The 27,709-nt window shown below is 54.5% G+C and overlaps 1 protein-coding gene and 1 long non-coding RNA gene across 4 annotated transcripts; one reads left to right on the top strand and one right to left on the bottom strand.

Moving 5' to 3' along the window:
* Nucleotides 1–2,098: 2,098 nt before the first annotated feature.
* DLX4 (distal-less homeobox 4) lies at nt 2,099–8,456 on the bottom strand. Of its 3 annotated transcripts, none has more exons than XM_086355487.1 (3): nt 7,254–8,456; nt 3,689–3,885; nt 2,099–3,286 (listed from the first exon to the last, which is right to left on the bottom strand). In XM_086355487.1, the coding sequence occupies exons 1-3, from the start codon at nt 7,516–7,518 to the stop codon at nt 3,044–3,046; spliced, it is 705 nt and encodes a 234-aa protein (XP_086211613.1). In that variant the 5' UTR covers nt 7,519–8,456; the 3' UTR covers nt 2,099–3,043. The 3 variants fall into 3 exon arrangements, with proteins under 3 accessions (XP_086211613.1, XP_086211612.1, XP_086211614.1); XM_086355486.1 differs by having other exon boundaries at nt 3,626–3,885; nt 7,254–8,442; XM_086355488.1 differs by having other exon boundaries at nt 2,099–2,654; nt 7,254–8,441.
* On the top strand, nt 7,122–26,839 carry LOC147351842 (uncharacterized). Its single transcript, XR_015146904.1, has 7 exons — nt 7,122–7,311; nt 11,318–14,353; nt 19,136–19,307; nt 19,594–19,784; nt 20,416–20,917; nt 21,685–21,769; nt 25,791–26,839. It is a non-coding gene; the product is annotated as an uncharacterized LOC147351842 (long non-coding RNA).
* The last annotated feature ends 870 nt before the right edge of the window (nt 26,840–27,709 follow it).

The raw sequence follows: 27,709 nt of genomic DNA, 5'->3' as shown, positions 1-27,709 counted from the left end.
GGGAAGAACAGCCCCAAGTCAGATTTCTTGTGGCTGAGACCCATGCAACTGAGCGAGTGAGCTCTAGGCACAGCTGCTGGTGCTTCTGCATTTAAGACTTTGCCTGTGTCTGGCTCTCAGAGGTGCTGATCCAGGATGTGTGGAATTCTCTAGTCTTCAGCCCCCTTTCTCCTGCCTGCTCTGAATGGATGGCAGTGGCAGTATGAACTCAGCCTCACTGTGACCCCTCCTCTTCAATACATACAGCTGCTATAAACACCATTTATTATTAATGAGTGCTTACTATGTTCCAGGCACCATGTCAAACATGTTACAAGCACTATCTCTTTTCAACATCACAACCACACTGGGAAGCAGGTCCTATTAAAGTTCCCATCTTGGGGGAAGGAAAAGGAGGCTGAAAGAGAGGTTAAGCAACTTTCCAAAAGTCACACAGCAGAGCAGGACTCTTTGGAGGCCAAAACTCCAGTTCTTAACCATTCTATAGTATCCTGCTCCCTTAATGACCCAATTTTCCCAGAGAGGTGTCTGCACAGAAAGGACCCCCAGGCTCCCTTCCTGCAGCTCCAGTGGTTTGTGGGAAGAGAAGGGGGTGCCTCTCCAACTGGCGTCCACTCCCATCAGCTGTTAGGAGCCCAGGGAAACTGGACCAGCTCCCAAGTGGACAAGGATTCCTGTTTCGGCTGGAAAGGGAGGGGGGTGCTGTCAGCTCAGCTGGCCTCTGGCTGGAAGAGTAATTATACTCCTGCTACTTGACTTTACAACTTAGGCTGTTGTTTTAACGATGCGACTCGTGTTGGGCTGTCCAATTAATCTCGCCTTTGGAGGCTTTCCGAGATGGGGCGGTAGATCTTATCTCAGGTCTGTGGAAAGAAGAGTGCAGCAATGTGGGAGGGAACAGCTGCCCTAAGGACCTGTGGCCTCAGTGAAGACCCAGAGGAGGAACCTGGGGCTGGGGCCACTGAAAGCCAGTGGAAATGGGGGTTGGTGGCCAGGGGCAGGAGAAGGTGTCAGTGGGGAGGGAGCAGGTGTCTCTTCTCCTGGCATCCTCATTCCTCCCTGCTCCTGGACCTTGGCTTTGGTCCACCATGTGTCATCTGCCACCCCCAGAAGATCACTCCATGTGTGTTTTGGAGAGTAGGGGGTGGCCCCTCAGGGCCTCAGAGGGATTGACTGCAGGCTTCCTGAGGTGGGGGGCTCCCACTGCCTCCCCTACATAATACTCCAACTTGGGCTTGTCTCTATCCAGTCTGGGTTGGCGTGAAGTGCCTGGGTGGGCTTTCCAGCTTGCTAGGGAAAAGGTTTAGGTAGTAAGAGGGAAGTCTGACTTGGGAGCTTCTAGCCTGGCATTGGAGGTCCCTCCTCCAAGGTCTCGGGCCAGGCTGGACTGGATTCCCTGAATTATTTGCCATCCCCTGTCCTCAATCCCCGAGAGAGAGAGAGAGAGAGAGAGAGAGAGAGAGGGAGAGAGAGTTTGTACTATGCACTCACTGTCCCCTGTACTTCCCTAGCCTGGTACTTACCACACAAGTGGCTGGTCATTCTCTAGCTCCCTGTTATCCCACAGGGACTGCCTCAGTCACCTTGATATACCTAAGACCTAACACAGAACAGGGGCTCTTTACATGTATAGATGGAGAAGTCCAGTTCCTTCCAGGGTTTTCCTTCTTCTCTCCCTCCTGCTCCCCTTTCCACTAGGTGAGTTTGGGCCTTTCCACCCCCAAGAGACACTTCTCCCAGGGGAGGACTGGACTGCCTCAGTGAGTGTGTCCTCTCCCAAGGTGAGCAGGGACTCTCCCTGGACTCAACGTGGACACAGAGATGTATCCGGTTCCCTCCAGAACTAGGCCAGGAGAGCATCTGCTATAATGATCACTCAGACTTTGATCATTCCCAGTATTAGCATCTTCTGGTTTCACACTGGTGTGTCTGAAAATGTGGACATTATTAGAACATTCCAGAGCTAGAACCAGATAGCCAGGTAGAGGTAGAGGACTCAGTGCCTCTAGTTCAGTGCTGCAAGAGCCAGCTGGGAGAGAAGAGAAAGCTGAGCAATCAGCTCCAGAAGTCAGAACAAGAACAGACCTCAGCCAAGGCCTGGGTTTCTGTACAAACTTTAATTTCTGGATGTTCATCACATGGGGGATGCTGAGAGCTTGCAGGGGGAGTGCTGCAACTCAGATTGGATATAAATATGAGCAGTTCCTTTGGACTGAGACGGCTATGAGGAACTGAATTGCTAGGTTCACCCCATCTGTTTGGGACACCTCTACTTAAACATCCAAGAGTCTGTTTGTCCCTATTCTCCACAAAGTTTTACCCTACTGAGTTCCAGAGAGTGTATGCCTGTGGATTTGTTTAGGTATTCCGGATGGGAATCAGACTCTTAATAAATACTTGTTGAACTTGATGGATAATTGGATCCATTATCTACTCAAAGTGAGAAGATACGGGGGAAAGAGGGGCTTTCTTAGGAAAGGAGCAAAAATTACCCATAGGTCCACAAAAGTCCACATTTTTGGTATCCCATCTTCTTCACAGGATGGTAAATAGATGTATCAGTTATGGAGGTAAAAAAAATCTAGAAAAATCAGTGGGTGTGTCTCAGTGGTGGTCAACTTGAAGACTTGTCCGCTTCTGTCCACATCAATGGGCTGGGTAAGGCCCAGGGCACACAAAGAGAAAAAACACAGTGTTTGTTGCTGGTTGAATCCCAGACTGTAGTGGGACTGCAGTCATTTCAAGAAGGGGTGACAAGACTAGGGGTCGTGGGAAGTCTGAACTCCAGCCAATAAGTTTTTTTCCAGAGCCTCTGACTGGAGGGAAAGTGTCCAGTCCTGGGTGGGGGTGGGGCAAAGGCTAAGGCTATTTGGGTTATGAGGCAAGGAGGAAAAGACTCATCACCCCATCCTTTTCCTCCTCTAGCTCCTCATCCTCCTGAGAACACCCATCTGGTTTCCTCCCAGCCCAGAGAGGGTGCAGGTGGGCTGGGTCCTGCCTGGGCTCTGTAGGAGGCTGGGGCCTGACCTGCTCCTCCTCAGACTCACATCATCTGAGGTGGAGCTAGGACATCTGGGGAGTGATGCTGATACCAAGCTCCAAAGCTGTTGCCATAGCCACCAGTGGGCAGGGCCCCTGCCTTGGGTAGATCCCAGAGGGCTGGAAGAGGTGGAGAACAGGGAGACAGGGAGGGGGACCTCCCAGGGAAGTCCCCTTCCTGTCCCCCAGAGTTCTGCTTCAGGAGCTTCTTGTACTTGGAGCGTTTGTTCTGAAACCAGATCTTTACCTACGGGGAGAAAAGGGGAAACAACGGAAGATCAGGAGGAGTGACCGAGGGAAAGGGGCCCAGCAGGAGGGACTCACTGTCCTGGGAGAAGAGCAGATGCTGGGAACGTTGGCTCCAGGCCTCCATAAGCCCTGAAGGGCCTGAATTCTGGCCTCTGAGTTAGTAGCCAGTTCTCCCAGTCTGAGTACCCTCTTATATGCCCTGAATCACCCCACCCACCCCTTTTCCGTCCCCCATCCCCTCCTACCCCCCACCCTTTGTAACACACTCCCCTAGTCTACTCCAGGCCAGCTAAGAGAACTGTGAAAATAAGGCTGGGGACTCATCAGTCATTCACACCTGAGGGTGAGTTCCCAGGGAACACACTTGGGGAAGGCTGGTGGAGGATGGGACTGGCCCCACCTGCGTCTGGGTGAGGCCGAGCTGCGCGGCCAGCTGGGCCCTCTCGGGCAGCGCCAGGTACTGCGTGTGCTGGAAACGCTGGTTCAGGTGCTGCAGCTGCAGACTCGAGTAGATGGTCCTCGGCTTCCGGAGCTTCTTGGTCGAGGCCTGTGGGCGCCGCTCCGGGGGCTCCGGGGACAGCGGCGGCTTCTCCGAGTCTGGGGGGCGGCACGAAACTGTGTGTGCACGGATAGAGAGGCGGATGCGCCGTCTCACTGCTCATCTGCATCTCGTTCACATTCTGGCCACGAATTAGCAAAAGCTCAGGCACGGGGCTCGGCCCTGCTCTACCTTGCGCTCACCCTCCTTTCAAACCCCACGTCCACTGCGTGCCGGGTGGGACTAGCCGCAGCTCTTGCCCTCAGGCAGCTCCTACTCTCAACGGTCCTACGACCCTAAGAGAACTGCGCAAAGGGCCGGAGCGAGGGTAGAGGCGGCGCCCCGCGGCGGGAGGGCAGAGTTCAGCCGCGCGTGGTGGCGCCAGCTTGGGGCGGGGCGGGGCAGAGGGCTGGGGCGAGGCTGGAGAGGACGAGGGAAGGGCATTCCGGGCGGAGAGAACTCAGACGCACTGTTCAGAGGCCAGAGTCAGTGTCTGCGTGGCAGCCTCCCCGCTGCCGGAAGACGGGCGGTCGGAGGGGCCAGACAAGAGTGGGCCTTGAACGCCAGGATGCGCAGTCCTCCCAGCATCAGAGTATGGAAAGTGCCCCAGGCTTTGCCATCACCTCCCGTATTGTGAGGGCCTCCTTCTCCTGAGGCACGCCCTCCAGGAAAACTGACATCTCTTCCCTCCCCCAAGGCCTGCTGGCTGAAAGAGTAGGCTTTCAGGGGCTCTAGAAGTCGGTTGGTGCAAGACCGCCCCCTCCTCCGCCCGGCTGCACTCACAGAGGGGTTCCCGATTGGCACGCAAGGTGACCGAGGTTCGGAGAGCGCAGGCCCTCGGGGCGGCTCCGGGATAGCGCTGCGGTGCCGCCGCGGGAGATGCGGCCACCTTCTGCTTTCCCGTTCAGCCCCTGGAGGAACCTCGGTCGAGTCACAGCTCTGCCCTGGGATGGGGAAAGCAAGGGGTTCCCCTCTTCTGATTCGAGCGTCCCACCCTGCGCCACCCTATCGGGACATCGAGACCGTTCGTGCAAAGGGCAGGGCCGGGATGGACGGAGCGGCCGAAATGTCCACGGGCTTAGGGTTCGTTGCCCGCCGCCGAGCTCAGCGGACCGAGCCCTGGGCCCCGGGTGCCTAGACGCAGAGGGGGTCCGACCGCGTCTCCCACCGCCTCGCCCCCGACATTCTTCCTCCTTTAGGGCTCACCCCACCCACACTTCAGGTCCCCTGCCCTCGTCCGGCCGCGGTGACCCCGTGCCTTCACCTCCCCCGCATCCCTCACCCGTGGTCTCCGGCGCTACGGGCTTCTGAGATCCACCCCCTGGACCCCCGCTTCAGCCAGTTCCCAGAAAAACCGTTGGGTTTCCGCTCCCGCCCGCGCCTGTCGGGCCTCCCCTGCTTCAACCCCGCTGCTCGCCGCCCCGGGCCGGCCACGGAGCGACCACCCGCGCCTCTTGGGCTGCAAAAACTGAACAGTTCGAACTCTGAGGCAGAGACAGCAGGAAGCCTGCTTCAGCTGCGAAACTCTCAACGCCCTCCTCACCCTAACTCTCCCAGCAGACCCCACTCCCAGTTTCTTTCCCCACCGCTGCTTTCTCCACACCAGTTGCAGCAAGTCAGGACGAATCTGCCCAGGTCGCAATTCGGGAGAGCGAGGGCCTCCCTCGAGGCAGCGCAGCACCCGCCTGCTCATCGGGGCGGTGGCAGACAGCTCACTTAGAGCCAAACCTCTCCCTGAGGCAGGGGTGAACAAACTGGGGGCAAAAGGAAGACCCTCGCAAGTCCTCTCTCACACCCCAATCATTTAATCTAGAATGAGCCAAACCCCTCAGGTTCAGTGAGGTTTTCGTTGGATCCGGGGAAATTTTGTAAAGAAAAGGAACTCTCCACTCTTTAGTCCTTAAACCAAGAAAAGGGAAGGGAAGACAGGACTGAAAATACCAACCGCAATTCCAAGATTTCTCTTAAGGACAGGGTTATCTTATTCCTATCCCACTAAACAGACACACAGGCACACACAAATGTACCATATTAGCATATACTGAAGAGAAGAGACCAGAGGATTCAGTTTTTTAGAAACCAGATCATTGGTAGAACGCCCCCTCCCCGCACTACCCCCCCTCCTCCCCCAGCTGCTCCTCCTCCAACCACAGACCCAGCAGCAGAAAAGCAGCAGCTCCAGTTTTGGAACAGAAGGCAGTTAACTTTGGAGGGGCTTTGAGGAAGTTCCCTAAAATCCTCTTTTCTGGCTTCATGCATGAAAGCCAATTTGCAAGGGCCAAGCCTGAAAAACAGGCTGTGTCCTTGATTCATTCACACTTTCTTTCGACCTCAGTTTGCTCATCTGTACATCAAGAAGGTTGAGCTCCTGAATCTCCAGGGTCATTCCTGGCTCTGATGTTTATGAGGTCATGTGTTTCAGCAGAGCAACAAGGAAAGGGAGGGAGACATTTTGGTCCTGGGCTGACTCCAGCTAAGTCACCAAGTGAGTGTGCCTCCTTGGAGGAAACTGTGCCAAAGACAGTTGTGGGGGCAATTTGGTGGGGGTAGGGAGTTCAGGGGAACTAAGCTCTAAACACAAGCCAGTACAGAAGGATGTATGTGTTGTGTTGCATGTGTACAGCCCTGTGCAAGGCTAGGACCAGGAAGACAGGCCAGTTCCCTAGCTTGAGGCCACCCAGTGAGCACAAAGTTGCTCCAGGCAATGGAACTGGGGCTTGACCTACCCCAAAGGCAAGGGGTGTAGATAACAGGAATGGCCAGTTCTTTGGCTGGAAGGCTGAGATCTACTACCAGAGTCTGCCTGACCCGCCTGTGGCTACATTCTTAGAATGATGGGTAGTAGGGTCTTAGCCCCTGACTCTACCAGGTCAGTGTTTGGTCTCTGTCTGACACATTCAGGCAACAGTCTGCGGAGAAGGGGAAGGGCCCCAGTATATGCCCCCACTTCTACTGCCTTCCAGCGGGGACCTGATTTCCAGTTATCAGGCTTTGGCTTGAGCACTGCTTTCTGAAACAAGAACTGAGAGAGGGGCGACATTGAAGAGAGGAGGAGTGCAGGATGGAGAGAATCCTAGGGGAGAGGCTAAGCACCTACACCCACATCTGGATTGTTTCAGTTTTCCGTTACACAAGTAGGTACACAACCCTGCTGCCCCAGGGGGTGGGGTAGGGAGCCCAGCCACCCGGCTTCACACACTGCAAATCGAAACCAGGTCGGTCTTGAAAAGAGACCTAGATCAGCTCGCCCCCGCCCCTCCTCCCTGTCTCCCGCCCCATCCCTTCGCCCTCCCCCCACCCCCAGATCCCTCGGAATCTGAGTGAGGTCTGAATCCCGCCAGCTGCGCCCAACCAGGCGAGGGCGAAGTTTGGGGGCTCACTGGAGCAGGACCCCAGAGGTGGGCAGAGCCGCTGCGGCGGGACTTACCTGTCTCCCGCTCTTGATGAGCCGGCTGAGACGGCGCCGTGGATAGCTGGCAGGGCAGGTAGGAGTCTCCGGGGATGGCCGGCCCGGTGTAGGGATAGGGCAGAAGGTGGCCATACGGCCCAGAATAGGGCAAATCGGGGGCGGCTGCGGTTGCGGGGGACAGGCCAAGCTGGTAGGCAGCCACTACCGATGGCACGGGGGCGATGTCCGGGAAGACGGCTTTGGAGGCGTCCGGGCCAGGGAGGGGACAGGGCAAAGAGGTCATTGCGGCCGGGGCCGGGGCCCGAGGGCCTAGGCCATGGCCAGGCAAGGAGTCCGCTCCCTCCGCCAACTCTTTTTTTTCCGAGCCTCAGGCGTTGGGGCCGGATGAGCCCCTCAACCAGCCTTCCCCACACTTATCCCGGGGAAAGTGTCTCTCTGAGCCTCATCAGCGGAGAGCCGGCGCCTGGGAAAGGGGTTCGGGGGGAGGGTGTCCCCCATGACTTTTCCCCTCCCCCCTAAATCCATGGGGCCCCCACTCGGCTGGCTCTAGGGTTCGGTTCCCGGGACCCGACGGGGTCCCCGCCCACTTAAACGCAGCGGATTGGCTACCACACGCGGTGACCTCACGGAGGCCTGCAGCCGGGGCCTTCCCCCCACCTCCCCGCCACGCTCCCACCCCCGCCCCCGGGGCAGCCCGGGGTAGGGAAATTCAGAACCAGGAGATGGGAGGCGAGCGGTGCGAACTCTCCATGCCCGGCTATCTCGGGATCCGCTGCAGAGAGGTGCTGGGGTTGCAGGACGATTGGGGCAGTCTGGTCATAACGGCACAAAGGCAAGGAAGTCGACAGGGCGGCAATGCCCAAGGGCCGAGGGGAGCAGTGCCTTAGCGGAGGCGCTGTGGCTGCGGGGGCGAAAGGAACCTGCGGTCGAGCTCTCTGGCTCTGGGGGATCTGTGCGGCGGTTATGACCCTGCCGCTAGGACCAAGCCCGCCAGTCCCGCAGCTTATTCAGCGCGTCGGAATGCGTGGCTGCCGAGCGCCGGCAGTATGTTGGTAAACAGACGCCGGGTCGGAGGAGGTGCCGCCCAGCGCCCAGCCGGCCCAGCACGCGCGCAGCGCGCACGCCCCCGCGGGGCGCCCTGGGCCAGGCACGCCGCGACCGCCGCGATTGCGTCTCACCGCCACCGCACCCCCCGCACCCCGCCCCGTCCTCCCTTCCGCTTCCGGCAGGGGCCCGGGTTCGGTTGCGACAGCGCCGCTCCTGCAGGCCCCCGAGGCCCAATGAGGGATCTGCCGTCTGGGCTTCAGCCAGTGCGGCGCCCCGCCTTTCCTGGCGCCGCGTGAGGCTTCAGCCTCGCACGAAGCTGGACAAAATCTGGGAGTGGGACGCGAGTCCAGTTTGATGGCTGCTCCTCGGAGGGAAATCCCTGCTGGGTGCTGGGAATACGGCAAGCCGGGTTCGTGGCCTCATCGTTCCAGCCTGTGTGCAGGGCCTGCCCCTAAATAGTATCCAAGACCTTTCTGGGCTAGTGTCTGTGTGGCCACAAGTATACAACTTCACAGGGACTCTATTCAAATACAACAGATACACTAGCGTATACCAGCACACCCGTGTCTTACACGGATGTTCACATTAGCATCCCTCCACGAACAGAGGTTCATTTATGGATCTGCAAATACAGAGTATATGCTGTGATGTGTACACATCTACACACGCAAAAATGAATAGCAAAACCCTAAATAAAAGCACTGTGGTTGTCTCTCACACAGACCCACAACTATACAAATTTAATTGACGGTTCACACTCTAAAGAAAACCCAAGCATATAAATATTTATATATACTTGTACCCATCCTATGAGACACACCAGTCCACACACATCTAAGTTGCTTCGTGTTAGGGGTGAGACAGTTACACACACACACACCAAGCCTGTCGGTCCTCAGATTCCCCAGCATACCCATATACAAAGCCTCTGTCATTTGAGTGTGCAAACAATTCATGTTTGTACACATACGTGTGCTCTCTTTATCAGGGTACAGAGTGAAGGCAGCGGTCTTAGAATTGGGGGGTAGGAGAGGACAACAATTAGAAGAAGAGGGAGGCTTAGAAGAGGAAGAGAAGGCAGGCAAAACAGGGGTGGCCAGGATAGACAAAAAAATTGGAAAAAATATGCAGTCAGTTGTCCTGAGGGAAGGAAGAGCAAGTCAGTTTCAAGCTGATGCGCCGTTGCAAAGTAGAGAGATGAATTTTGCCAAGAAAACACTCCTCTGACACCTGGCTCTGGATTTTCTCACCTGAAATCTTGGAGTATCAGGAGAAGGAGCTCTGTGAGGGAGTCCCCTCCTTTGGAGATCTGGGACCCACTTCCATCTCATCCAACAGGGTTTGGCTGGTTGAGAAATGCAATTTCCATATGGGACCTCCTTTCTCCCTTTCTTACCCAATTCTAGCTACTCCCTCACCACTTCCTTAGAACCGGGGCTAAGAACTTACAGGGATATAGCCTTTGAAAACTTCTTGCCACCATCATCTTCCTCTGGAGAGAGGCAGCCACACAACAGTGCCATGGTGGGCTCCAGGGATGGCATCTCAGTGCGCACCAAAGGAGAAAAATGCTCTTTGAGGCTCCTGGTGCCTCAGGGGTAAAGAATCTGCCTGCCAATGCAGAAAACATGGGTTGATCCCTGGGTCGGGAAGATCCCCTGGAAAAGGAAATGGCAACCCACCCCAGTATTCTTGCCTGGGAAATGCCACGGGCAGAGGAGCCTGACGGGCTATACAGTCCATGGGGTTGTAGAGTCAGACATGACAGCAACTGAGCATGCATGCATGGCTGTCCGGGAAGCTTTCACAAAGGAGGTGCTTTTGAGGTGGAACTTAAAGTTTGGGTTGCAGGGCCATGTATTCAGAGTCCTTCCCTTGCTAGATCTATCGAGAAAGGGCAAGGGCAGCTTCCCCAGAGGCCCCTGAAGCAGTGACTTTGGGCATTCTCTGAAGCCAGGGGATTCACTGGGACTCATAGTGAGAGCTTCTCCTAGGCTCTCAGGGGCCTTCGATGAGGTCATGCAGCTCCATGCAGCAGCAGGCAACATCCTGCAGTCCTTTAGAATTTATGAAGTATTCACAACATCCAAGCCCTGTGCATCTTCACCAGAAATCTGTGAAGTGGCTACTGTTATTATCCCCAGTTTACGAACAAGGAAATCTCTACTTCCATCACCACCTCCCTCTTCAGGGCTCCCTCTTCCCACATGCTGGAGGGTGTGGGGCTTAGAAACTTCGAAACATCTTTAGGAAGCTTCGTGGTCTCAGATGTGGAATCCCCATGGAGGGGTCCCCTCTGACCAGTGCCACAACTTTGAAGCCTGGAGGGAGAGTGGGGAGATATGGAAGGGATAGGGGAAAGGTGGAAGGGATAGGCTACTGCTGCTGCTGCTAAGTCGCTTCAGTCGTGTCTGACTCTGTGCGACCCCACAGACGGCAGCCCACCAGGCTCCAGGCAAGAACAGTGGAGTGGGTTGCCATTTCCTTCTCCAATGCATGAAAGTGAAAAGTGAAAGTGAGGTCGCTCAGTCGTGTCAGACTCTTAGCGACCTCATGGACTGCAGCCTACCAGGCTCCTCCGTCCATGGATTTTCCAGGCAAGAGTACTGGAATGGGGTGCCATTGCCTTCTCCTAGGCACGGGCTAGGAAGGGCTGTAAATCTGTGTATGATGAGAAGGGAGGGAGGGCCAGCCTGAGAGGCCTGAGGCTTGGATTCGCATCCCAGCTCAGCTACTAACCGATGGCCGGCTGTGATAGCCTGGGTCAGCCATGTCCAGTCTCTGAGACTCATTTTATCCACTAAAATGAGGAAGCTGCGCTTAAGACCTCCAAGCCATTGTCATTTGCTTTAGAATAAATTGCAAAAACCAAAATCTAGAAACCTAATAAAACCAAGATGAAGGAGGAGGAGGAGGAGGAGGGGAGGAAAGCAGGCAGGCAAAACATATGAACTAACTCTCCTGTCACTATCAGTACTTCAGCCCTTGCTTGTCACAAAAGCCAGAAGTGGCTCTCCCAACTCTTTCTCACGCAGGTCCTCTCCCTTAGTGAAAGGGGCTCGCTTGGAGAACTCCAGCACCGAAGTGAGGGCCTGGGAGCGGACATCGGGGTCCCGGCTGGGAAACACGGCAACCCTGAGGGCTGGGGAGTCAGCCAAGCATCGATGAGTGGACACGAAAGATCCGCGCGGTGCACGATGGTTTGCAGGCTCTTCGCAATCGCCCGGCAAACACAATCCCACCCGATGCGGTTTTGATTCTTGGCGCAGAATAAGCGCCCTCGGCGGTGGGATTTATGCTTCACTCGCAGTCCTCCGACCTCGGACTCTGCCCAGATGCCGGGAACTCCATCCAACAGAATGCCTCTCCTCGAAAACACCCCCAAACACCTGAAGAGTGCAGTGCTCGCCGCGAAGTCCCTGAACTGGGTACCACACGGCGCGCCCGCGTTCGGGAGCAAAGGGAAGTACATGCCAGGGAGCCGGGCGCCGGGGTCTGCAACCCAATGTAGGCCCTCCACCCAGCGCCTGCGTGGACCTGCCCTGGGGCGTGGTTCCCGTCACGACCCGGCCCAAGGCTGCCATTGCGGGATTAGCAGCTCCTTTTTTCCTCCATCCCACCCATGGACCCCAAACGAAATTTTAATTTCGTCTGTTCTCCGTGGAATTTAAGTCCTACTTGTCGGAGCTTTCGTAGTAACTCGGTTTGGGAAAACTGTGAATAATCCGGTTTGGCAGGGAAGGGAGGGGGATGAAAAGTCTTCCCTCCGCTGGGCGGGGAGCGAGGTGGTTAAAGCCCCCACTCTCGGTGAGGCCCGCGAGGGGAAGGGGAAGTCTGTAGGGGCCCGCGTGCCCCGCCACACACAGGGATTTGACTCTTGCTGAAATGTGCATGAGTAATTGTCTCTTTTCTTCTTTGTGATGGAGCAGTGAATGAGCGTGGGCTGGCCGGCGGGCTGGCTCTCCGCGCTCCGGGTGCGCTTACCTCCACGCTCCTGAGAGCTTTCTCAGTGATTGGCGTCCCGGCCTCATTTTCGAGATCACCTGGGAGAAGTTCCCGGGAAGGGAAAGGGGGAGACCATGGGGTCAGCGCCGCCCAGAGATCCCGGCACCGCTCGGCAGGCTGGCTGTGCCCTGTGTTCTCCGGCAGGCTCGGTCCTCAGTCACTTTCCCCGTGTCATTGCTTTATTTCCAAATTTCACTCCCTCCCCGGGAAAAATCTTTTATTGGGGTTTGACCGGGACATTTAAAGTACACACATATACGAATTCACCAAATTCATTAAAAACAATACCATGAACCACTCTTGGACCAAATAACTCCCTCCCCTCCAAAAAAGAAAACGGTTAACAAAAAATGGGCGGCCCTTTTGAAGATGCGTTAGAGGCGCCGCCATCCGCGACGGTAAAGCCATTTGGCTGGCCTTGGCCCCAGCCCGGTGCGGGGGCGGGAAACGGCCGGGTTGGGGGCGCGGGAGTTCCGGGCGGGTGTCCCAGCCCCGGGCCTGTCCGGCGGGCAGACCGCGGGACGCCGCGCTAGATGCCCGCGGGGAGCGCGGAGAGCTGGAGGGAGGCCCAAAGCCAACCCGTCTGCAACGAAGTCGCGCGTCTGGAACGAAGGCAGCTCATTTGGTTTCTCCAGACCTTTCCAGACCCTCGCACGGAACCTAGGGCGTGTCGCCCAAGTCTCCATCGCCCAGCCCCAGACGGAAGCCGCTGGTAGGACGTGGCTGGAGTGGGAGCAGCACCTAGCGAGCACTGACGAAGTGGGTGCGTGCACGGGCTCACAGAGACACAACACACTCCCTCCCAGACGCCAACAGCCGCAACACACACTCTGTAGGCCACCACGCCACGCCCGCAACACACACACAACCGCATCAAGCCCACCACACAGGTGACACGCACCTGGTTACTTAGCCCCATCCCTCTAGACCCCCTGGATCCAGCGGAAAGTCTAAATGGTGGGGTTATTGGTTTCACTTTCTGTAGCCAAGACTAGACCCTTTTGAGATCCGGTGTGTTTTTCTTTCGTAAGAAAAGAGTAGGTCCGATCCTGTGCCTAGTCTGGGTTGGAGTCTGGGAGAAGGGGGACAGCCGCACCTCTGTTGGGCTGGGCCTGGAGAATGACCGGAGTGCTTTGGCGAGGGGTCGGGAGTGGGAGGGTGGATGGGGGGTCCGGGCCTCCACATGGATGCCGAAGTCGCACCCGCAAGCCCAAAATAAGAGAAATAATCACGAGCACCAACAATACCGCCCCCCGCCCCGCCCCCGCCGCCGCAAACCAAACTCCGCAGCCTTTAACCCTGTGTACCACCAAGTTGGGCTCTGGGGGTGATGTTGGGGGGAGAGTGGACAAGGAGAGAGGGGTGGGAGGCAGCACAGTCCCTCCATCACTCCTCCCAGCTCTTGCAACCCTCCTCCACTGGGCTCAACTAAGGGAGGCCCGGGTGCGAAGCCGAAAGGAGGGGCAGGCTCTCGCCAATCTGTTTAAGAAGGGAGAGGTGGCTCCCGCAGCTCCTCCTGCCCACATCTACCCTCCACGTCAATCACCCTTATTAATTCCCGCTGGAAAGGATCACACAGGAGAGGTTCATCAACTGCTGCTTGGAAAAGGCTGGAGGGCAGGGAATGGTGTAGAGGGGGAAAGGGCTTGTCCTTGCTGGAGGGGACTGGGGGCTCTGCTCCTCCTGACCTCCAAGGGGAGCTGAACTGAGCTGAGCTATCCTTTCTATCTTCTCAGACCAGTTTACCCCTTCTTTCCAGCGAAAACTCCTCTCAACTTGTGAGCTGATATGCACCTGTCCTGGCCCCACCTTGGCTGAGAGGTGGCTCCCAATCTCTGAGGGAGACAAGCCCTTCGCAGAAAGTGCCCAAGAATTAACGGGAACGGGGAAGCTCAGTCCCACTCCTGGCTACTACCAGGCAACCCAATAGGGCACTGCTTAGCTGCCCCGGGATGTGGGGGTGCGGGTAGTGATTCTGTGACTGTGGGAGACACAGGGGGATCCAGATGGAAGCACTGTTCCTGAAAACAAACCTAAGGAAACTTCTGGCGTCTTTGAAGGCTGAGGTGAGCTTGGGTATTCTGAAACCCTGTGTCTTGGGTAACACAATAGTGATGGTAATAACAGTGAACACTTATTAAGTGTTTTCTGTGTTCCGGGCACTATGCTAAGCCCTTACATGGATCATTTTATTTATCACACAGATTCTATGAGGTAAGTATTCATTTTATCTCCACTTTACAGAGGAGGAAATTGAGGCACAAAAAGCCTGAGTAACTTGTCCAAGCTAGAACAGGCCAGCTTGTCATCTTAACCACCGTGGAGTTGTCTTACCTGAAGAAGCACCAATCAGCGAGGATGAGAGGAAGGGTTGGGGAGGAGGAGGGGACCCAGGAAGATGAATGCCTTCTGTGGAATGGTGCTGGGAGAACTTATAACATCAATGATGGCTGATGTTTATTATAGGCTTATGCTTTATGTGTATTTTTCTTGTTGACATCTTCAAACAACCCTGCAAGGGGATCCTATCCCTCACTTTACAGAAGAGGAGACTGAGGCACAGAAAAGATGTGTGTATAGTCTACACCCACTTGATGGGAGGCAAGGAAGTAGGGAAAGAGCTGACACTGAGAGTCAGGAGGCCCCACACTCTGGAGGGCCTCCAATACCAGGAGCTTAGGATGGGGCTGTGGGCAGAGGAGAGGACAGGGATGGGAGCTGAGGGACTTCCCAGGGGCAGCTTGGGTATGACCACGTAGGCTGGCGAGGGAAGAGTCTGGTGGCAGAGAGCCCAGTTAGGAGGCTGTTGCGAATAGATCGTGTGTGAAATGAGGAGGGTGGACCCAGAGGCTTGGTGGCAGAGGTGATGGAAAGAAGGGGACGTGTGAGAAAAGTTGCTCTGTGACAGATTCTGCTGGGCCTGGTGATTGTACAGGAAGAGGGTAGGAGCAAGTATGACAGAGAATTTCCAGGCCTGGGCAACCAGAGGAGCCTGCGGAGTGTTTGATTCAGAGATTCGGCGTTTGGGTGAGTGGAGGGACCTACATTCTAGGTTTGAGTGCTCCAGCAGGCAGCCAGACACGCTGGTTTCCCTCCATGCCCCTGCACAGGTGTATCTCCCTGGGGCCCAGCCAGGGTGCACAGGTGAAACTTGCATATATGCAGATGTATGCAAATGAGAGTAACTCAGCCTGGGCCCTGAGCCAAGAGCCAGGGGAGGAGAAGGGCCACCCTCATCCTGACTCACCCGCTGACACGCTGCCTGGAATGCCACTTCCCCAGCCGGGCTTCCTCAAACTTGGGGAACTTGCTCCTGGAATCACCCTAAGCTCAGGCCCTGAAGATCACAAGCCCAGGAGACTGGGGTGCTGAAACTGGGGACTGTTTTAATCAAAATAAGGCTTTATTCTGAATCCTCTTTGCAAAATGGTGGCAAGGGCGGGGGGAAGAATACCAGGGTAATACAACTTTTTAAGCATAAACCTACATGGCAGTCCCCAAAGCATTTTCATATCTGTAACTTCCTTGGGGCCTCACAGTAACTTGTGAAGTAGATGATTTATTAGACTCATTTTATAGATGAAGACACTGAAGCCCGTGTTGTGAAGTACCTTGCCAAGGAAAGACCTGGCTAGTGTATACAGAGCTGGATTTCCAATCCAGACCTCTGACTCAGTGCTCTTTATACTACCGTATGGTTTGGTGATGGGCTGAGGGAAGGGGAAGCTGATTCTGGATGCTGAGGTTTCATTTGGGGACCTCCTGGCACTCAAGTACCCAGACAGTCATGGGAAAGACTCCCCTAAATCCTCTTGGTCTTCAAGAAGTTCTCACTGAAGAACTAATTCCTTGTTAGGAAGCTTTTGATTTTAGATCCGAGATCACACCCCTCCCATCTGACTGGACCACGGACTCCACTTCTAGCTCCTTCAAAACTCACTGCAACTCAGTACTTTCTTTTTAAGCACTTACTAGGTACTGCTCTGGGAAGGGCACAGTGGCAGGTCAACCTTGGTCCCATCAAATAGTGAATCTGGCAATTTCTATGTATCAAGTCCATAGGGTCACGGAAGTTGGGCATGAGTGAGCACCTGTGCATGCACGTGTGTTAAAATGGTGATTAAAAATACAAAGAAGAGTGAATTAAAATACACATTTGCACAGAGTTAAAGAATGCTTAGAAACTAGGTATCCAGCTCAAGAAATAAGACTCTCCCAGGTCCTCAGGTACCCCACTGAGGGACCCTTGTGGACTATAATCCTCTCCTCCACTTGGGTATTCCAGGTTTTGTGATAACAACTTTCCTGCTTTTCTTTAGTTTTATCATCTATATCTGCTTACTTTCATCTGTTTGCGAACTTTTCATGAACGGAATCATACTGTACACATGATTCTTGCTTCCCTCACTTGACCGTCTGTAGATTCTAAGACATCCTTCTGGCAGCATTGATCCTCTCAGATGCTCACAGGGGGCGGAGGCTAGCGGGGGGTGGGGGGGCAGTTGCTGTGTGAGGACAGGGATGGGGTCTTTTGCCTCAGGGAACACAGTATCCAACAAAGGGGCAGGCATATAATAAGTGCTCAGTATCCAGGCACTGAATGAATAAGTGAAGATGAGTGAAATGGTGTACCTCTGGTTACATTAATGAGAAATCCCAGGGGCAGGGGTGATATAGGAGACCATAGGGTGACAAAGGACCCTTTGTCCCTCCCTACTCTGCCACTGCTCCTCAGAGAGCAGAGGCTGTGAACGGTAGCATCTGCCTAGATTCTGGTCCTTTTCACAGCTTAGCCAGGAAAGCACACTTTATTGACCTGGGCAAATAAAACTTCCCTGTGCCTCAGTTTCTTCACCTGTGACATGAACATAATAAGCCCACCTTTATAATGTTGTGAAGTTGAGCAAACTACCCTGGTACATAGATGTTTCACGTATGTTAGCTCCCCTTCCTCTTTCTGTTGGTTCCTTTAGCTCACCCACTGGCATGTGCCTGTCCCCATCACTTAATCTTTCTGGAAGGTATTAGAGCCAACTTGATTATAAAGCTTATGTTCCGGAGGATTCGGTGATGACTGAAGATTTCAATCCCAGAACCAAAAGCTCCTGTAGGGAGGGCAGGGACCCTGCCTTCCCCAGCTCCTCATCCTCATGGCATCTGTCACTGTGCTCTGCATTCCCAGATGTGCAGGGAGACATTTCATCTCCAGCTAATCCAGGAGCCACCCTCAGCTCCTCCTAAGTATAGGAGTGCAGGTGAGGGTCTGTCCCTTGGTAGTGTTAGAACTCTTTCCCGCTGAGGATCTCAGCTAATCCTTATCATCTAGTCAGGTGGGGCAAGTGTTGCCATCCCCATTTCACAGATGAAGAAACCAATGCTCAGAGCAGCCCAGGGCCATGCCCAACATGGTACAACCAGTACGGGAAAGGGCTGGGATTGGAATCCTTGCATCCTGACATTGAGGCTCTCTGGGTTTTTCCAGAGCCAGAGTTGATGGGAGTCAAGATTTAAAGAGAATTAAGATAACCAGCCCCACAGAAAATGGGCAGTGAGCTGTAAAAACTGTCTGTGAAAGTATGAAAGGACTCAGACTGATTCTGTGTGATTTTTAAGGCCAGAATACTGAGAACCAAATGGAAATGTATATTTAGGTCCAATATAAGGAAGACATTTTAAATTAATTAGAGCATTCCAAAAGTAGCACATTCTCCAGCTCTGTCTTAGGCACCAACTCCCTCTGCCTTGTGTGGTGAGATTCTCAGATCTTATTTCTTCTGTTGGAATAAGGCATACTGGGGAACAGGTTTGCCTCTCTTTGAGGTTTGCTTCCTCCAACCTGCGTGTGTACAGTTCATCCTCAATACGTATTTGAGGTGGTTGGAGGCATCAGGCAGAGTCTGGGGGATAGCACTGTAAGACGTGACTGAGAACCTGGGTTCCAGATCAGGTGGCAGTAGGTTCGAATCTCAGTTCTGCTGCTTGGAGAGCTGGTTTAGAGTTTCTGAGCCTCATTTTTCTCAACTGTAAAATGGAGTTAGTAATACAAACCATTAAAATTGTTATAAGGATCAAATGACACCCTGTATGTGACTAGCTGAGTGCAGCCGAGCACATGGAATGCTAACGATGCAGCTTTTTGATGACGTGTATACTTGAGGGGCTGCACCAGAGGCTGGAGAAATGGGGCAGGTCCCCACAAATGTCCCTCCAATTTGACAGCGTATGATTCTTCTATGAGCATCAGGAGAGGATCTGAGTAGAAACCTGGAAGTAGGTTGACTCAGTGGAGGAAACTGGGTTCAAAATAAACAGAACCCCAATTCAGAGTCCCCAGGTACTTGAAACTGTCCCATGGACTTTTCCTACCTTGCCCTGCCTGCCGCCCCTGCACTTAGGCAAGCCCCCAGGCCTGGGGTTGGGACCTAGTGCTACAGAACCACGGGATCATTATCCCTGGAAAAGGTACCAAGAGTCCCCAGACCACCCTGGAAACCCACCATCAGCCAAGCACAGGGTCCCAAAGTTCTGTTTTGGCTGTCACCTTCCTTAACTACAAGCCCTTCACTGGCCCAAGCCTCTAAACCAGCCAGATGCCGTGGATACCCTGGGAGGGTGACTGTTGCTCCTGCTTGCTGGGCACCCCAGGCTAGGAGAGGCCTTCGGCAGCCTCTGGAGTAGTTCTTGGCCTCCAGCACTGCTGCTCCTCGTTTCATAGTTCTTAGAGCTGGAAAGCACTAAGGAGGTCCCCAGAGCCAGTGGGTCTTCAATTCTGGAATCAAGGTCTGGACTGGACCTAGTAATATTTATATTAATGAAATAATTCCTTCCCCACTGCCCACCATGAGAAGCTGCTTTGGCCCGGCTCCCTTACCCTTGTGTTACACATGAAGAAGCTCAGCCCTAGAAGGGACTTGACTGGACCAAGACGACATACTGGAGCTGGACAAAAGCCTGGTTCTATGGCCCCTCATACAGGATGTTGTCCACCCAAGCTGCCTGTCAAGGTTCACTCCTTGTGAGGTAGGGGGGAATTGATACAGAAGTCTTTCCTGAGTCTGTCCCTGACACTACCCTCAGAGGTTGTGTCAATTACACGAGTGCCATACACCCTCCTGGAAATGGCCACTGAGAAGAATGAGACTGAACGGTCTTGGACTTGCTGGGGGCCTCCCTAAGGTCAATGCGTGGGAGCAAATTGGTGTTTGGGACTAGGTCCATAGAGGGTCATACAAGCACGCATTTGGAAATAGCCATTACACTGGTGGACAGTTTTGGTTTGATTAACAATAACCTCTCTCTTCAACAGCACCCAGCACGGCACCTGGCACACAGGCTAAATGGTGGCACGTGGAATAAATGGATGAGGTTTAATGCTGATTGGACCATTAGCATCTCCAGAGCTACATGCCTCTCCCCTCGGTGGCTGTGGGAGTGGAGACTCAGCAAAGCCTGCAGAATGAAAACAGTGGGCACTCAGAAAAGAGGACGGCCAGGGAGGTACAGCCAAGAGAGGGGTTAAGCTGGTGGCTGTGGATCGGACACTCCCATTCCCATAGCAGGGCCTAATTCCCACCAGGTCTCAGTCCCAGAGGGTCCATGAGCAGAGTGGGTCTCCGTGATGGTGTTTGCAATATGGGGATGTGAGCATGTGACTAGTGTGTAACTGAGACTGCATGTGTGTGACTCTTTGTGGCTTGGGCGTGGCTCGGCGCATTGTATGCTGTGTGGCTGTGGGCTGCATGTGACCATGGTGTGGCTGTGTGTTTGCGTGACTATGTGGGTAGAAATGGGCATTGCCTGTGTGATGCTGTGTATGCCTCTCGGAGGCTGGCTCTAGAGCGCTGGGTGTCAGTGTGTGCACATGGCTGTCTGTGCAGCTGTGTGTGCGCCTCTGGGAGGAGACGGCTGTCATGGGTGTACATGACCGTGTAGGATCTGTGATGTTATTCGAGTGTGCCTTCTAGTCTGGCTGTGTGATGGTGAGTGTTTACGCCTGGTGGGTTGCATGCCCTCAGTGTGTCACTGTGTGTCCCTCGGGGACTCAGCGTGTCACTATGTGTGACTGTGTGTGAGACAGCATGCCCCTCAAACCACCTTCCTTGAGCAGCTTTGATGTGGTTGTTTCTAGGGGCCGTAGGACGCCAGTCACACTCCTGAGGACTTCAAAAGATGGCTGTCCTTTCTGTCAGCTGGCGAAAAACCCATTTCCCCTCACCCTCACCCTCTCCTCTGCCTGTCTTAGAGGCCTGTTTGTTTTCCTATTTGTACTGCCTAGGGTGAGTTCATGGCCACAACTGACTCACCACTCTTTCCAAGAGACTTGGGGAAGGAAATAGGGGTTGCTTGGGGCCTCTGCCCACTAGCCCGGGGACTTTCAGAGCAGGGCCAGGGGGAACATCGGGGTCCATTCTGGGCTGTGTGAGCACCTCAAGGCATTCACCCTCCCCAAACCTGCAAGGCCGAGGAGTCTTCTTTCACGGTAATTGTCTAGTGGCCAGTCTCCTACCTCAAATAAGAGGCCTCTCTCCTCATCTAAAAGTTCTCCCTTCCCTTTGCCAAGGTCGATTAAAAAGAAAGTTGGAGCTTTGGAGGGGCCCTTGGCATCTCCCTGGGAATCGGAGTCACCGCAGGTAATCCATGCTTGGTCCAGTTGAAGCAGCAGCCCGTGTGGCTCGCCTCAGCAGCACTGTTTGGGCGCCCCCTATGGGCAGAGGCTGCCCAGGCTGAAGGAGGCGGAGCTAGAGGCCCGCACGGTTTGATGGGAGAGACACGGTCGCCGTCTCCGAGCCGGGGAGTCTTCCCGGGCGTCAGAACCCTCCAACACACAGGCTCTGAGAAGACGGACAAGGAGGGTTCAAACTGTCACTCCCTGGGCCAGGAGGAGAGTCATGTTCTGAGTCTGAGGTGGAATCAGAGAAGGCTTCTGGAAAGGGCTGAGCGAATTGATGCAGGCTGGGAGGGAGAGTGTGTCCCGGGGACCGGACAGCTGGGAGAACTGGGGTGGAACAAATATAGGAGGTGAGGTGAGCGGGAGGAGGCTGCAGTGGCATAACCCTCATGTGACATGGTGGGGGGGCAGGGGAGGGGACTCTGGCTGGGCCCTGTCCATGTGGCAGAGGAACTCTACCTGAACAGAGAATCTGTGGATGGGAAGTCCCTGCTGGCATCTACCTGGTGTCCCTCCGGCTGCAGCTAGCATAGAGCACCCGAGTCTCCCAGGAGGGAGCTCAGAGGCTGTCCCTCACCACACTTTTCCCAGCTCTAGCTTGGGGAGCTGAGGCCCTAACCTTACTCCCAGTCAGCTGGCCCAGGCTGCTGACCATCCTGCCCCCACATGCCCCTGCCAGGCTCATACCAGCCAGTGATGAAAACTTCCCTCCATTCCTGCCCTCCTCAGCTGCTGCTTTGGAAGCTCAGTCCACAGAACCTATCCCTCCGCTCTCCTGACCCTGGCCTGAAACTCCTCTACTTCAAAATTAGAGGTATTTGGGCCACCCTCCTGGAGGAATTGAGAAGAGCTTCAGACTAAGTCAAGGGGCTGGGCTTTAGGGGACTCACTGGGCAAGGTGTTTAGCCTCAGTTTCTCCATCTTCAAAATGGGGCCAATAGCCCCTGCCCTGCTGGGCTCCCAGGGTGGGTGTAGGGAAGGTGCCAGTGAGCTCATGGGTGTGAAGGCCCTGGTGAGCTGTAAATAGTCTGGTGCTCGTGGGAGGGAGGGAGGGAAGGAAGCTGTGTTATTCCAGCTGGGCCTGGCTGCCTGCATGGAGGGCTTGGCCAGTGGGGGGCTGGGGACTGTGAGGGTCTCTTGCCAAGTACTGGAAACCAGGGTATTTAAGCCCAGCACTCCAGTGAGATCTGGGTGTAGGTAAGACTCTGCAGAGGCCGCATCAGGGACTGTGATATGAGCACTTTGGGCAAACCATTTGGACGGCTTTGGGAAGAATGGCGAGAAATCTGAGGTCACTGGTGACGTCACTCTCAACCTCCCTGACATCCCTGCTTCTCAGGGGAGGAGGACAGAGATGCGATCTCTGTCCCTAAGCTCTGGGGACAGGAGGCTGAGAATGTTAGCTAGCAAGAATTCAGGGGATTAGCTGTGGCTTTTTCTGGTTAGGAAGATTCTGGAGCTTCAGCCAGCTTTTCAGGAGGGTCTTGCTGTATCTTTCTCTTGTCTCTCAGAGAAGTTTCAGACCCACCTCTTCCAGAGGCAAACCAGGGCCTTCCCCTAGGTACCCTTGTCCCCTCCAACCCATTTGCCTACTGACTCCCTCTACAGAGTCACCTTAGCCTTCCCCTCCTGAGCCTTTGAACAGGCTACCCTCCCCATTCTGGAATTTCCTCCCCCAGAAAATGCCCTCCTCAGCCTCAGATCGAGTCCTGCCCCTGTCAATTTCTTGCCAGGTGACCCTGGTCAAGTCACCAAACCTCTTTGAACCTCAGTTTTCCCGCCTGTAAAATAGGGCTAATACTACCTCCCAGGGTGGTGAGAATAAAGAGATAACACATAAAGCCCTAAGCCTACTTCCTGTCCCTGGTGAGAAACTCAGCACCTTCACTTTTCCCAGCATCCTTTGCAGTGCCTCAGTTTGCTTTATACACTGATTTGCCTTATTTATGGCTTTGTAACAAAAGACAGACATAAGCTAAGAGCTTACTATATGGTTAGCACCATAGCATGCTCAGTTGGGGAGAGATCCAGAAAAGGTTCTCTGCCCACCTGGAAACATTTTCTAGCCAGGGTGGGCAGCTGACGTCCATATACATGGAGCATCCAACCACTCTGACAGTGCAGCTATCATGAGACCAAATGAAGAGCAGGATTGTGCGAGGCAGAGGATGGTCAAGGCAGGAGTGGTTTGAGGGACTTTCTGGAGAAGGAGGCCCTGCAGGGTAAGTACAGAAGACAGAGGGCATAGCAGAAAGATGACCATGGTGTACTCAGTGGGGACACAGGAGTAAAGAGAAAGTGTGGAAAATGTTGGGAGTGAAGACTGAATTAAGAAGATCATGCCAGAAGCTCCTAAGGTAAATAGAAGGACTTAGATCGGACATAGTAAGAAACAGGGAGCCAAGGCAAGGGAGCCTGAACAGGGAGGAGGGTTAGAAGGGAAGGGGTGGGCTGCCCATTTATTAAGCATCAACTGTATTCCAGATTGTGGCTAAGTGCTTATTGTCTGTTTTCCTACTTAATCCCCAAGCAACCTGGTGAGATACACATTGATCCCCCACTTTATAGACAGGGAAACGAAGACTTGGACAAGTTAATTAACCTCCTCAAGGTCATAGCAGAGAAGGCAATGGCAACCTACTCCAGTACTTTTGCCTGGAAAATCCCACGGCGGAGGAGCCTGGTAGGCTGCAGTCCATGGGGTCGCTAAGAGTCGGACACGACTGAGTGACTTCACTTTCACTTTTCATTTTCATGCATTGGAGAAGGAAATGGCAACCCACTCCAGTATTCTTGCCTGGAGAATCCCAGGGACAGAGGAGCCTGGTGGGCAACCGTCTATGGGGTCGCACAGAGTCGGACACGACTGAAGTGACTTAGCAGCAGCAGCAGCAGCAAGGTCATAGAATTAAGGAGAAATAAAGCAACTAAGCTGGCTAACTGCAGAGTCCATGCACTTCCTGGCTAAACCCAGTTTCCCCAAAAGAAGATGGGGGTCAGCACTGGGCAGCATCCTTCTTCCTCTCCTTGCCCTCACCAAGCCCTTGGTGGAGTTTGTTTTATAGACGATCTATCTGGGGCCAGGGTGGATAGAGTTGCCTTGGCAGACTGATTTTCCATTTGCTTAGGGGATGTAGAGGAGGACATGGGACCACTGGTCTCTGGTCAGCGTATATGGAGGAGGAGTCTGGAGGGCCTGGGGTGAGAGGGAGCAGAGGTGACTGGGTGTCTGGGCCTCCTGGCCCAGGAGGAGCAGGAGGTTGTTGACAGAACTGAGGAAGCCACAGCAAGTTGTAGAAAGAACGAGAAGTCCGATTTAGAACACACTGAGCCTGACACATTGGGTCAAGCAGAAAAGCCCCAGCTTTGGAGCCCAGCTTGAGCTCAATGCAGAGGCCTGAGCTTGAGGATTTATAAGCATTCTTTTCTGTCCCCTCCAGACTGGTGATGCCCAGGGAATGGTGACTGTATTACCTCTTTCCTTGGTCTCCCCACTGGCCCTTAGAGTGGGGTCTGGGAGTCATTTCAGGAAGGGACTAACTGGCAGCTCCGCTTGCCTTGGCCCCTTCTCCCCTCCCCCTCCTCCTCAGCCCTTTGATGCCTGGCAGCCAAAGGACCAACTCCCTCCTCTACCTGGGGTCTTGCTTGTACTGACTCCGCCAGCACTTGGGTTAGCTCTTTGTGTCTCTCTCCCCCAGGTCACTCATCTCCTTCAGCAGAAATCTCTTGAGTGCCCACTATACCAGGCCTTGTGCTGGGCCTTAAGGACATAGCCATCCTCGGAAAACTTACATCCTAGTAGGGGAGATAGACAGTAACCAAGATATTAGAGAGAAACTCATTTTAGCTAGTAATCATGCTGCGAGGAAGAATAAAGCTGAGGTGTGGAGACAGAGGGATGGGGCTGCCAGGAGACACAGGGACACTATTGTAGATGGTGGCCACCTAGGAAGGCCTCCAGGAAGAGCACTTTTGAGCTCTGAATGACAAAGGTGAAGGGAAGAGCATTCTAGTTGGAAGGAACAGCCAATACAAGGGCTCTGAGGCCAGGTCAGAGGTAAAGCTGAGGCAAGCGTTTCTGTAGAAACAGCCAAGAGGGCTGGGAGGCTGGTGTGAAGTGAAGGAGGGGAAAGGGGAAGATGAAGTTCCAAGGTGAGAGGGGCCTGGCTGCGGTGGGGCCTTGTGGAGTTGCCATATTATTTTGAACAAGGTGGAAGGGCCTTGTGGGGCTGGAAGCAGAGGAAGGGCTCTCTGATTGCGTGGATAAAGATCCCTTTGGCTGAGGGTGTGAGTGTTGAGATCAGTCAGGGCCATTTCTCATCCTTCTTCTCTAGGATCTCAATGCCCTGTAGCCCCCAGACACCTCTATGCATCTGCAGACATGTCCCAGGGAACATTCCAGAGGTGCTGCTTTCATGTATCGTCTCATAATGAAAAAAGTCCTAGGAAAGATTTTGGGAGACCCCAATGGAGTGACTTGGAGGAGGAAATGGCAACCCACTCCGGTATTCTTGCCTGGAGAATCCCATGGACAGAAGAGCCTGGAGGGCTACAGTCCATGGGGTCACAAAAAGTCGACTAACACACACACAAGGGAGTGGCTATCATGAAAGAACTGCCTCATTTGCCCTTTAGGGGGTCCCTTTGTCCCCAGCCAGTGTGGGTATGCCTCAGGGTCAGGGGCTCTGTGAGGAGGGTGGCTCCTGACCAGGGCCCACATTGACACCCAGACAAAAATCTCGTATCTGGAGAAACTGAGCGAAGAGGGAAGGGAGGCAGGCAGGTGGTGCAGCAAGTGATTCAGCAGGTGACCTTTGCCCTCTCCTCTCCCCCAGACCCTGCTGGAGCCCCTGGTTGCCCAACGTGCGAGGGGGGCAGGGGCAGGGGCCTCTTCTGGGTGGGGCCTGTGGCATCTGGTGGCCTCCTGGGGGCTGACCCTGGAAATGGACGCCCAGCAGCCTTGGGAAAGGACTGAGTCAGATCCGGAGAGCAGCGCAGGGCGGCCCAGCTGAGGTCACGGTCTGGTGGCTGGAGGTGGCTTCCTGACCCGAGTCCTCCACCCCCAGCTGATGTTTGTTCTGAGGGCCCTCCAACGTGCGCCAGGCGCCTTCCTGGAACTCAGGGTAGCACTCCTGGGACGCAACGCACGCAGAGCCAAGACCAAGCCATGGCTGGACTCCAATCTCTACCCCTCTGTGGACCCAAATTGACAGAGGCCGACCCTGCCCTCAAGGAGCATTCAGATTCAGGGGAAAGGCACAACCTTGCCCCCAAAGAGCCCCTGGTCTAAGAGAAAACTGAAACCCATTTAAAGAACTCTAAGATGACAGGACTTCCCTGGTGGTCCAGTGGCTAAGACTCTGGAGGAAGGGGACCCAGGTTGATCCCTGGTTGGGGAACTAGATCCCACATGCCACAACTAAGACCCCATGCAGCCAGATAACTAAATATTTTTTTAAAAAAACACAAACATGGTAATCCAAAGGAAACTCTCCAACTGGATCAAGATGAGTGGAGGATGAATGAGGGTTGGGGAGAGAAACACTGTGCGCTCAGAGCTTAGGCAGTAGCTGTCCTGACTTGAGGGCGCCCCTGTTCCTACATGGGTCAGCTCACTCCTGGCTCCTCCATCCGGAAGCTCATTCCCTGACCCCCTCATTCCCACAATGCACTGCGCGGGGAGTTGTGCAAGGGTCAGGCGGCAGGGTGGCAGGCTGGCTGGAGAGGGGAGATTGCTGTCTCCCTCCAACTCCCTGAGGCCTTCCCTCCTGCAGCCCGGCCTCTGTGCAGCAAACACCCTCCTCCGCGGTTGTTGTCGGCTGTCTGGCCTGAGGCTTCCCCTCCCTCCCCCACACCTTCCTGCCCAAGAACAGCGGCCAGAGGCCTAAGACAGGAGAAAGCCAGAGGCAAGAGCGGGCTGAGGCATGGCTGAGTCCACAAGAGCAAGAAGAGAGTCAAATGTCCCCTGGACAGAGCCTTGTGCTGGGAGGTTTCCTGCCTGAGATGGGCATCAGTAAGCACCCAACAAATATAGCAGGACTTAGCCCCAGGCTCAGAGATGCCCAAGGTGGACTCTAGATTTAAAACTATGAAAATCAGAGGGTCCTGGAGAGAGATGTGAGTGAGTGGTTTTATAACACTCCCAGCCATCTCCACCTGTAACTGCCTACCTTGGAAGGGAGTGAGCTACCCATCAGAGAGGCATTTAAGCAGAGATTGCAGAAGTTAATCATCCTCTCATTGAATATTCATTGACTACCTTCTGTAGGTGGCTCAATCCAGGCAGTAAGTGGGGAGGTGGGCGCTGAGTCACATGGGAGTTTAAAGTCCCTTCCAGCCTGGAGAGCCAAGGCCGTGTCAATCTAGGCAGGGTTCTCAGAGGAGGCGGCAAACAAAAAAGAAAGGACTTCTAAGCTGGGCTAGGAATGGCCAGGCCTGAGGCCTGGAGCCTGCTGAAGCCTGAGGCAAGCTGCTGCTAGACACCAGTCCCCGCCCTGGGGGTATGCGGGCTTAGGTCCTAGGGGTGCAGAATGGGGAAGGGGAGCCAGACAGCTTCTTAGAAAGTGGTAGGCAGGTGAGCAGGGCTCCCCAGTGATAATTAAGGAACAAAGGTGCCGAGGAGCAGGGAGCCTGCGCGGGCCTCTGGGGCAGGCGGGCTAATGGGAGCCTGGAGGAGAGGTAATAACAAGCGGAGAACTGAGCAGACAGCCCGGCGTCGCTACACCCACAAGCCACCCCCTCGCCCTCCTGCGCC

The sequence above is a fragment of the Bos grunniens genome, chromosome 19 (genome assembly GCF_055505025.1).
Source record: "Bos grunniens cultivar Pamir isolate PY7600 chromosome 19, Bosgru_T2T1.0, whole genome shotgun sequence".
Lineage (NCBI taxonomy): Eukaryota > Metazoa > Chordata > Mammalia > Artiodactyla > Bovidae > Bos > Bos grunniens.
This window is presented reverse-complemented; position numbering and strand designations above follow the sequence as displayed.

Excerpts from the sequence above, each read along its gene's own strand:
- DLX4 (XM_086355486.1), bottom strand. The coding sequence starts at position 7,518 with ATGACCTCTTTGCCCTGTCCCCTCCCTGGCCCGGACGCCTCCAAAGCC. Across the intron at positions 3,886-7,253 it reads TCATCAAGAGCGGGAGACAG|ACTCGGAGAAGCCGCCGCTG; the intron begins GTAAGTCCCGCC and ends GCCGCCCCCCAG. Across the intron at positions 3,287-3,625 it reads CCCTGGGAACTCACCCTCAG|GTAAAGATCTGGTTTCAGAA; the intron begins GTGTGAATGACT and ends TTCTCCCCGTAG.